Source organism: Xiphophorus couchianus, chromosome 2 (genome assembly GCF_001444195.1).
Source record: "Xiphophorus couchianus chromosome 2, X_couchianus-1.0, whole genome shotgun sequence".
Taxonomy (NCBI): Eukaryota; Metazoa; Chordata; class Actinopteri; order Cyprinodontiformes; family Poeciliidae; genus Xiphophorus; species Xiphophorus couchianus.
Window position 1 is genome coordinate 23,898,968 of NC_040229.1, and position 10,747 is coordinate 23,909,714.

The 10,747-nt window shown below is 38.6% G+C and overlaps 1 protein-coding gene and 1 long non-coding RNA gene across 2 annotated transcripts; one reads left to right on the forward strand and one right to left on the reverse strand.

Moving 5' to 3' along the window:
* Positions 1 to 785: 785 nt before the first annotated feature.
* gabarapl2 (GABA(A) receptor-associated protein like 2) lies at positions 786 to 10,645 on the reverse strand. Its single transcript, XM_028045574.1, has 4 exons — positions 10,433 to 10,645; positions 9,431 to 9,486; positions 4,786 to 4,958; positions 786 to 3,296 (listed from the first exon to the last, which is right to left on the reverse strand). Exons 1-4 carry the CDS (start codon positions 10,464 to 10,466, stop codon positions 3,209 to 3,211), a joined length of 351 nt encoding a protein of 116 aa, XP_027901375.1. The 5' UTR covers positions 10,467 to 10,645; the 3' UTR covers positions 786 to 3,208.
* LOC114161918 (uncharacterized) lies at positions 4,853 to 7,919 on the forward strand. Its single transcript, XR_003599104.1, has 2 exons — positions 4,853 to 4,989; positions 7,366 to 7,919. It is a non-coding gene; the product is annotated as an uncharacterized LOC114161918 (long non-coding RNA).
* Positions 10,646 to 10,747: the final 102 nt, after the last annotated feature.

The following is a 10,747-nucleotide window of genomic DNA, read 5'->3' on the forward strand; positions in this document are numbered from 1 at the left end:
TTATTAAAAAGCCCTGTGTTTCATTGTCCATGTTAAGCTGAACATTCATATATATGTTGGTAACTATTCTGGCTGATGAGAGTGAAATGAGTTTAGAAAGGCATCAGTTTTGAACAGGCGCTTTTAGGGCAGCCTTGGGTCCTAAGTTTCTGTGTTGAAGCTCCGTAGTACATAGCAGCCATAGTGTGACGCACGTTGGATTTATGAACGTTGTTTGTATTTTCAGGTAAGCCGAAATAGTGGGAAAGTTACCAAAAAGGCATTGTATGTTTGTAACATGAAGTTGTAAAGTTTCATAAGACAAAATGTCTCGCTGTGTTAATAACGGAGATATGATTATCTCAGTCGAGACAGCTAAGCTAAGTGTTTCTGTGTTGAAGAAGCTCAGTAGTAAGTAGCAGCCATAGTGTGACGCACGTTGGATTTATGAACGTTGTTTGTATTTTCAGATAAAAAAGGAACGTAAAGGAAATGTACAGCCACCGCATGTCTCGACATCACTTTAGTTCGAGTGTGCAACATTAGGATCTGTTGTTGCTGCAGATCTAAATGGGAAGATTACAGGCCGCTTTGCAAATATCTGAACTCCGTCATCCAGACAGAGAAACGAGAATCTGAGAACTTCAGCGGACTAAACTAAAGAGGAGTTGGGCGTCGTTTCATCACCTTGACGTGGAAATCTGACAATAGTCACCCAAACAAGCAATGTTGTAACTCATGATAGACATACAGAGTTAAAAACAACCAGAAAGGCACATTTTATATTAAGAAGACAGACTTTGAAATCAGCTTATTATTTTTATTGATCACTTCAGTTGGCTACATACATTTTACAAATATGGAAAATCCCTTCACATCTGTAACATGTATCTGATGACGATGGAAGAACAATGGACGACACTCCTCCTTCCTTCAGTATTTTTGAAGGGCGGTCTCATCTTTGTGAGGCTCAGCTATGATTTCGCAGCACCAAAACAAACTACAGCTGTTAAAATGTCAGCTAGCTTCGTCTGAGAGAAGAGAGGTAAATTGACCAGAGAAATCATATCTCTATGCTTCATGTGAGCAAGATCATTAAAAACTATTTCTCTGTTACTGCATGATTGGTGATTTCTGCTGTAAATTATAAAAAGAAATCAGCAACGTGTTGTGACAAATCCCATTTTTTATGAAGCACACGTCCCATTAAAATATCCCAGAATATCTCTTCTGCTGCTCTTTGGGTGCTTCTTGCCAAGCAGATTTCTAAAATGGCACAAAAAGTAAGAAATAATCTGAAGATATGTGATTATTAGCATTCAGTTTACTCTTCACTAACGGAAGTGTAGAAATACTGGGAGAAAGTGTAAAAAAAAAAAAAAAAAGAATAACTACATGCAAGCTGTTTAGTATGGCTTCAATTTCCCCCTCAATAATCAAAAATCAGAGCATTTCTCTTGTGTCTCTGAACAACAATTCATGGCCAGAAGATACTTGTTTGAACCTTTTCTCATCAGTTTTAGATTTTAGGTCACAAATTAGTTTTCTTCTGTTTCAAAATGTCCTTTTCTCATCCGGTTCAGAGCGCTTCCTTTTTTAATTTGTCTACTACAGAATCGTATCAGGCTTCAAGCTGTGACCACAACGGTACCGCTGGTGGTTCTTGGGTTGCAGGTATCGGTACCCAGAGATCATTTTATAGTGTCAAACAATAACAAGGTAAATGTAAAGCCAATTAACTTTGCTGGTGCCTAGTTAGTGATCTGTTTTAATTAATTAAAATATCCAACAACAAAAAAAATATACTGCCAATTAGTGATACATTTTAAATGTTTATTTCTGTTGCTTTAATGATCATGGCTGGCAAACAAAATACATTTTCAATCTTTCTTATGGGAAATAAATAAATGATTGAACCTGCACCAATAATTCTGACCTAATGAGGAAAAAAGCTTAAAAAGTCAAATTTTCCACCTTTTTAAAAAATTATTATAGTTGTACATCATGAAAAAAAGCATTAAATTCACAACATTGGTTTGATAATCATGCTGATAATGAGTTTTTTAAAACTCCTGACCAACAGTTTTAGTTTTCATAGAAAAGACGCAGCCAGCAAAAAGGTTTCGTCAAACTTCTTGATTTTCACATCCAGATGTTCTACAATGTCACACCGTTAAAACTTAAGCGCCACAAAGAAAAAGTAAACTTTGTTATTAGAATGAATGCACCTATAATAATTTAAAGTGCTCAACAAATACTAGCTGCGAAAAACAAACTTCTGTCAGACTGATGCATGCAAAAAAAACCAAATAAATAAAACTAATGTTTAACAAAAGAAAATTGAAAGCAAATCTGAGTCTTCCATTTTTTATCCTACATATTCTGAGACTCTTCATTAAAATTCTTCCAAATAAATGGTGGATTCATAATCTAATGGTGCACAAAGATCCAAAAACGAATCAGAAGGGAACAGTAGCTAACCTTGCCCTCTCTTTGCTTGTATGTAGCAGGAATAAAAGTAGCATTTATCATTATTACTGTTTCCCCGCTTTTCTGCCGTGTCTTAAATTACTGAGATTCTGCAGAATAATATGCTTTCTTCCTGCCAGCAGATAAATATCACAGTTCAGCACAGTTAGCTTCAAGTAAAGTTTAAATCCTCATGCGCTCTGGATCCTGAATCAGCAATCACAATGTGCAAATATAAACCAGCCAAACTGAGGGAGCACTGACACCTGTTTCACTCCACCGTGTTCTGGACTCACCAGCCATCAAGCCACTTGAGTCTAAAGCGCCGAGCTTGAGCTTTAAAGATCACAGTTTCTTTCTTGCTTTGGATGAACACAAAGAACAGAAACAAAGAAAAAATGGGAGGGAGGATGGAGGTTGTTTTCCTGGTTTTATATACTATTTTTCCTCTTTTAGTCTCATTCAAGTGCGTCTGTGATGTGTGTATTGGATTTAACGGCAGTGTTTCAGATTTTTCTGTCCTTAACAGTCGAGTATTTTCTGTGTCTAATCATCCAAACCAGACCCAAACCAATGGAGCATTTTGTTTTTGTTTAACCCAATAAATTTATATATTTCAGTATCAAAAACTGAAGTGTGTGTGGGCGTTACACAAGTGAAGGCCCGTGTTGGTGTCAGGCCCCCCTCCGTGTTGGGGTGTGTGTGTGTGTGTGTGTGTGTGTGTGTGTGTGAGGGAGAAGGCTGGATGCTCGGTGAGGCGTTAACCAAACGTGTTTTCTCCGCTGTACGCCACGTACAGAAAGCCGTCCTCGTCCTTCTCCTTGTCGTACAGCTGGCCCATCGTCAGACTGCGGCACAAAACAGAAACGTGACCCGAGGTTATCGCCGCTGTCGAGAGCGGTCCGTCTCATCACGCCTCCTGTCTGAACGCGTAGCAGCGGGCTGCGCTGCAGGTTCAGATTATAAAATACTGATCAAGAACTGATATAAACAGGACAGATTTCATGGAGATCGTGAGTTTGTTTTATTTATGCTTCATCTGAGGAAGGAGAGGCATTATGGGAAGTAGACTGGGTTAGAAACAATCTCATGATGACAGTTTTCCAGATTTATGATGGTGGATTTTGTCACTTGTAGCTATGCGGGGAAACTGAAAATCAATCAAAAATTCAGCAAAAATGAAAATATGCTACATATATGGTTTATGGTCTGACATTACATCAGAAACTTTTTCTGTTTCAGGTCCTTCAAATTTTGCTATGCCAGAATAATAAAACAGCAAATTTTTAAAAGAGTTTCTTTCTACATTCAGTTTGCATATGTTAATATTAGTATCCCTTTAAGCAGTACGAAAAAACCCAGATGATAACGACCTGGCTTTAAAAACGTTGATTTCCTAACATTTAAGCTGAGTGGCATCACACCGTACAAAAGAAGAGGTAAAAAAAGAGTCATGGCATGAAAGGCTACTCAGTAAGGAAGAAAGCGTTATTCCAAAAAAAGTAAAGATTTTGCAAATGACCAAAAATGAAAGATCTGTGTAAAAAAAGGTGGCCTGTAAATCTCATTGAGCTACACCAGTTCTCCCAGGAGGAATGGGCCAAGAATCCCAGCAACGTATCGCAAAGGCTTGAAAGTTACCTTTGAACAGCATCATGTAGTTTAACATACAATTTTAAGAAAAACTGTGGTAATGCACGTAAACATCTGGATTGTACTAACAGGTTCTCAAGCATTTACCAAACAAAAATAAATGTACTAATTCTAACTCAAAACAGGTAAAGATTAATCAGATCTAATGTCGTAAAATCAATTAAAAAAAAGAAAAAAAGCTGATGTGTGTTTTAGTACAGCTTTTAAGTAAACATCTGGTTGTAATGATGTGGGAACAAATGTTTAAAGAAGTGAAATGACAAACATTACTTTTAAAACGTGGTCAGTTTAGGATTAAGCAAACTGAACCCGGAGGTGGAGCCTAATCCTCACACAAAAGAAACCGATGATTGTTGTACCTTCCAGCTCTGTAGTTAAACAGATGGATGGATAAACACTCGGCAAATACGACATGCGGATGCAAAAGAAAACCTAACCTTTCACTAGTTTAGCTATGATACCCACTCAATTTGCATAATTAATAACCTTAAAGGATTTGAGAGTTGACCTTCACACACCGAATATGTGGAAATAACATACGTTAAAACCTACTTTAATTACTTCATCTCGTTACTGTCGTCTACTAGAAATAACACGACCACATTACCAGGACTCACTCATTTCTCAGTCTGCAGAACCTGTTCTTGTATTTACCCACTGTGGGGTCACCTGTGTGGCTCTCACCTGGACTGAGGGACTGTTTTGTCTACGAAGAGGAAGATGGCTTTCTCCGAAGGCAGCTGGATGCGTTTCCTGATGATCCACATGAACTGGGCCACCGTGATGTCCGAAGGCACCAGGTACTTCCTCTTATCGATGTCTACTATCTGAGAGCCGGAGACCTTCTCCACGATCACCTGGAGGCCAAACAGGAAGCCGCCCTGAGAGGTTAGACGCGCGCTCCAACAAGAAGATTACGCTCGATTGTTGTTTATTCAGAAGGTTTTTTATCCATCTGCCTGTATAAAGTGTTTCAGTCTGCTGTCAGTGAAAGTTCCTGGAACAAATGTCACAGTTGGGCCCTAAGCATTACCATTTCATCCCTGTGCAAACTGAAATTATACCTGCATTAACCTTGTTAATCTTTGCTCCTCCTAAAACGACGTCAAGGAGGCTTAAAAATTGAGCCATGATGAACAACCAGTAGGCGCCTGACCATTTGTCATGAACAATCTTTTCATGTGGCTGACGTTTTGTGTCACAGCAGCTGTTTGGTAGATCCTTGTTCTGTTATAAAAGAAGCAGACGAACTTTTCCAAATCTGTACTGAGAGAATCTGAGATAAAAGTTACTTAATTAAACTAATTTAATACGTGGAAACATTTAAGTTTAAATAATGTCTAATTAAAACGCATTAACACTAAGAGGCAGGGCGCTCTGTTTAAGGTGATATTTGAAGAATGGCTGATGATATTACAAAGCATACAATCACCATAAATGCTGCAGCCTTTTAAATATTTTCTGACTAGATTGGAATATTCTTTTTCCATAGCAGAATTATGCACTAAATTTTATAATATTTTTTTTCTGTAATCGACACAGGGTCAAAATTACGAAGAACGGTTTATATATACCATGCAGCATGCAAAATATATTTGACCAAACCTGCTGAGAATTGGTCAAATATCTCCTTTTTTAGCGATTTTTATGGCACTAATGACTTTATTCAACGGTAGCCTGACATGCAGCAAATGGCTGAAGCCATGAATCAAACCAGGGACAACTGCGTCGACGTCGGTGGTCTCAGCTTGCGGTGAACCTGCTCTACCACTGAACCGTCTGATGCTGCAGGGTGCATTTAATTTTGAAATGTGTGTATTTCAATCACACAGTTTTTGAACCCATTAACAGCCTGCAGCTCTGACTGGATGTTGGACTCTCCCTAACAGAACTGGCAAGTTCGCGTAAATTTAGCCGGTATCATTTTGCGCACCTGGTGTTTAAGCAAATAACACTAGTTTTTAATCGAGTTGAGGTTCAGACTGTTCCAGAAGCACAACACTAACTTTCTTAAGAAGAAAATAACAGAATTCGACGCAGAAATTGATGCCGTTTTATTAAAGTTGTGAGAAGAACTGCGTCTGACTATAAAAGATACGAGGAGGAAACTAAGATCCCAAAAGAGAATATTTTATTCATTATATTTCTTTTTCCCATTGCAAATAAATCTATAAAATCAAGTATCTGAATATTCTCTAAATAGGCAAGTTTGTCTGGAGTTTATTTTTTATGACTAACTAATTCAACCAATTTTGAAAACTGTGCAAATATTTGGCCAAGTGCTAATTTGTTCTGTGTTTAAGGGTGAACACTTCTGGGCCTTGCCTGTTTTCCGAATCTCCCGTTTAATGGTCCTAATTCTTCTCTAACTCCCTTGTGAAGTTGTCAGGAAGACATAATAGCACCCGTGTTTAAATATGCAGGACTGTGTAAAGTTGCAACGTTTTATCTGTGCAGCACGATGCAAAGTTGGCAAGAGATTAATTTAGCTGCAGCGAATAAGTGAGAGACTTTTCCAGAATAGAGCAGGACGGAAACCAAAAGGTGTCAACATGTATCAAATTTAAATACATATTTAGGCTTGACACATTAAATATTGAATAATTATATGTAGTTTGTAAAATGGATGTGGAAATAATTACACGAAATAAGTATTAATTACATTATAAAGCATACATTTTTATGGATTTTTTAAATTTAATTAAATTATTTCACAGTCTTATTATTACATATTATGAAATTATATTGGCTGTCCATCAGAGCTAGTGGGCGTGGCTAACAATGCTTTATGCGACGTGATTGACTTAAATAATTTCATGATAAACTGTAGAATACAAAATATATAGCAACCAAATATTTACACGTCATTTTCACACATGATAAAGTTTTAATAATGAATTTCAATATTTAATTATTTTACTGCTAATTGTGGATATTAATAACACAGTAATATATTATTATATTTTTATATTCTACAGTTTTATTTTTATGATCACAAACATTTATTTGTTTCATTTTGGGACTTTTGACCCTTAAAAGAAGAACCCGTTCACTGTGAATTTTGTCCTCTAAGACAAGCATTTCCAGGATTCTGGAAAGTTTTACTTGATCTGGTTCAAATATCTGTTTGAAGAAATTTTCTTGCTTGTTGCATCAATTTTTTTTTAAGTGCATATAAATGGTAAACCATTTCCTGCATCATCCTGTTTTACTCAAAAAGCGCACAGGTTGATGGCCACATATTTCTTCCCCTGCCTTTTTCAGGCGATGGCCTCCTAGACCTGTCATCACAAACAGCGCAGGCAGAAGAGGCTCAGAATCTCTGACCACGTTCGACCTTGAAGAGCAGGACCGCGCTCTTGTCTTTTTAGATCAGTCTCTATTTCTGTTAGAGTCCTGGGTGAAAACTGAGGGAATGAGGCGAGTTTAAGCTGACAGCAGGAGTGACGTGTTGAGGGTAAAACGCTGTGAGGTGAGCGCTCTGAGCTGAAACTCTGCTGATTCATGGTCGGAGGAGCCGCCGGGGAGCTTCAGCGGCTCTGCTGGGAGATTCTCCAGGTAGGGAGGAGATACTGGGACAGATCTGTGTCACACTGAAGGGATTATCTCTCCTCTCCGGCCTGGAAATACCTCAGGATCCCACTGGAAGAGCTATATCTGTTTTACGGCCGGTACCCTGCATATCTTTTTGCATTGCCATCAGTCTGATGCATTAAAGATTCATGAGCAGCAAACGCTGTGTGGCTCATCTCACAGTCACCATGCAGTGTTTTAGCCCAACAGAAGACGATTCAGTACAATAAATCAGGATAAATGAAGGTGATGAGACTTTGTCACTTAACGAGAATAATTATTACATTTTCTGAGTAAATCCAAGTTTTTTGGGATAATATAAATGTGTATTTGCATTGTGTCACATGCTGATATTAATATGACGATTACAATTAAATATATTTTTGCAAATCTAATGAGATATGGAGCAATGCAACAAAATTAGATTTTTATAAGCCATAGAGAGTACAAAAAGGTTAAGCTGCTCTTTAGAAAAAAACTCATAAATCGAAAAATGTAAACTTAGTGACCATCACATTATCTAAAATGTTTGACCTTTTCCCTCAGTGTATTATAAGCCTGGCGGACCACCAGGCTTTACTTGTGCCCCCACCAGGCTTGGCATAACAATGCCAAGCCTGGTGGGCTTTCTATGTTATCCTAGTTTTTTTTTTATTATTGCCTTTTTTAAAGACTTCTTTGTTGGTGTTTATGAAGTAATCTTCCAGTCTTCCAATAATGCATAAATATCAAGTGATGTTTTCAAATTTCCTGTCAACTTTTAAAAAATTTAACTCAAAAACACGGCCGGCCTGGATGAATGACTGCCCTACCATCCGAGCACTGGGCTTAGCTAGTTTCCTGGGGGAAACCTTGAGTTTTATTGTTAAAATGTTAACAATAGGAACCTTAAAATGCAGTTCTTCACAAAAGCATTCATGGCTCTTTAACTTTTTGACACTGTGCCACATTACAACCACAAACTTCAATGTACTGTGTGATGGGACATTATGTAACAGCCCCACTTAAAGATATCCATCACTGTGAAGTGGAAAGAAAAATGATACTAAATGTATCAAATGTGTTTTCTTAAACTTGTGGCTTGAATTTGCAGTTTTTGGTAGGAGCCAGATGGGCGGTAACCCAGAGCAGCATGGAGACCAGGGGACAAAGCTATCAGGTCAGGGAGAACATCCTGGAGAAGTTTAGAGCAGGACTAAATTATCAAACAGTTCCCCAATCCTGGAATATCTCACAGAGCTCTGCTAAATCCATCATCTGAACACAGAGTACAGCAACCAGGACATGATCGTCCAACTAAACTGAAAGAGTGAATCAGAGAAGCAACTGAACCTCATGGTAACTCTGGAGGAACTGCAGAGATTGAAAAAGGTTTCAACCAGCAGTTGAGAACTCCACAAATGTGGCCTACATGGCTAATCGCACTGGGGCTAAATTGAAAGAAAGCAACAGTAAGTTATGTTAAGTGATGCAAATCATACTTCTTTGTGTCCTAAATAAGATGAGATAAGATAATTTTATTAGTTTCCTATTGGAGAAATTTGTCTTGGAACCAGGGGCAAAACTGCAATACAACAATGCATGAGCATATTAAAACTATTTGTGGAATCGTGCAGACCTAAACCTAAGGTAACCTAAAAAAGAAGTGATAAATATCTGTCCCCTGCCTCTGCTTTTATTTGTTGACTCTCTGTCACTTCATCTTAACCACGGCAGCCTTAAAATAAAAGAGCACCTCCCCTCCCCCACCACTCACCGGTACTCTGTCCGGGTATTTGTTGCGTATTTTGGCTGACTCCACACATCGGTGCTCTGGGGGAGAGACAGCAAACAAACAGGAAGTCAGAGATTAAAGGGATGAGTGAGGCCTCTTGGGATTCTTGCTCTGCAGCCGCCCGGTTCGATAGAGAGCTCAGCAACAAAGCGCAACACAACAAGCAGAGAGATAAGCCGATGCTTGCTCATGCACATAAGTACAATATTTTCTGAATCTGGCACCTTTTTATCAGGCATATCCAGGGCTGTCATGGAGCCCAGAAGCTGCCACAGCAGGCAGAAAATGAGCAGAGGCCAGGAAGGTGGTAAAATGTGGAAGGACTCATTTAGGTGCAGGCCTTCATTAGCCCTAGATAGAGAGGCTAATTTGGGATGTTCCTCTAATGAAAGGCGCTTGGAGGTTATCTAAAGAGAGTTTCAAAATAAAAGCTGAATTCAGAAACATTATTAGTCATATATGGAAGTTCAATAATTTGTTACAGAAATCACAGCATGAAGTCAAATGTGTGTAAAACAAATTCTGGCATCTGGGTACGGGTAAATGTCATTTTGCTAAGTAACCTTGCGGGTCAGCACCCTTTAGAAGTTGCTCAACTCGCTAATTTCAGTAATTAAACTTGATAATATTAATAAAATGAGCAAATGCACACGAGATAATATTTTAAGGTGTATTCAGCTGATTAATTTGTTTTCTAAGCCCGTAACCTGCAGCAAAGACACGTTATCAGAGGTTGCTACAGCCGAAGCGTCAGCCATTATTGATTTACAGCATTCATCTGCAGGTTGCAAAGGGGGAAAAAACCCACAAAAAACCCCCAAACGTGCATTAATGCGCCAATGAGGGGAAATTGGGAAAACATGAATACGGGAACTGCAAAACAGAAAGGAAAGATGGAATCAAGATGCGTGACAAGACAAGAATCAGCTCCTGTTTTATAACAATCCAATCCCCTTTTCTTTTTTTTCTTCTTTCTCTTTTTACCGAGGGAATGGTCCTCTTTAAACATCCATTTCATCTTTGCAGGATCCCCGAACTGAGGCGTGACGGTACGAGCTTCTGGATCTGCTGAGAATGCTGGTGAAACGTCCCAAAAAAAAATAATCCAAACAAACGCGAGCAAAACAAAACGTCAACAAGAAGTCTCTGCCTTTCAGCTGTCCGTCTAACACAGGGTGACGTCATCGTCTGACAGAGCGCTGCTGCCTTCAGGTGCACTCTCAGACAGTCAGTATATGCGCCTTTACACGTCCATCTCAGTAAAATAGAAATGAAATGTTTTTAAACATACATTATTAT

What these genes read in the sequence shown, in the direction of transcription:
- gabarapl2 (XM_028045574.1), bottom strand. Translation starts at nt 10,466, where the DNA reads ATGAAATGGATGTTTAAAGAGGACCATTCCCTCG. An exon ending in AATACCCGGACAGAGTACCG is followed by an intron (nt 4,959 to 9,430) that starts GTGAGTGGTGGG and finishes TTTGGCCTCCAG; the next exon opens with GTGATCGTGGAGAAGGTCTC. An exon ending in AAAACAGTCCCTCAGTCCAG is followed by an intron (nt 3,297 to 4,785) that starts GTGAGAGCCACA and finishes TTTGTGCCGCAG; the next exon opens with TCTGACGATGGGCCAGCTGT.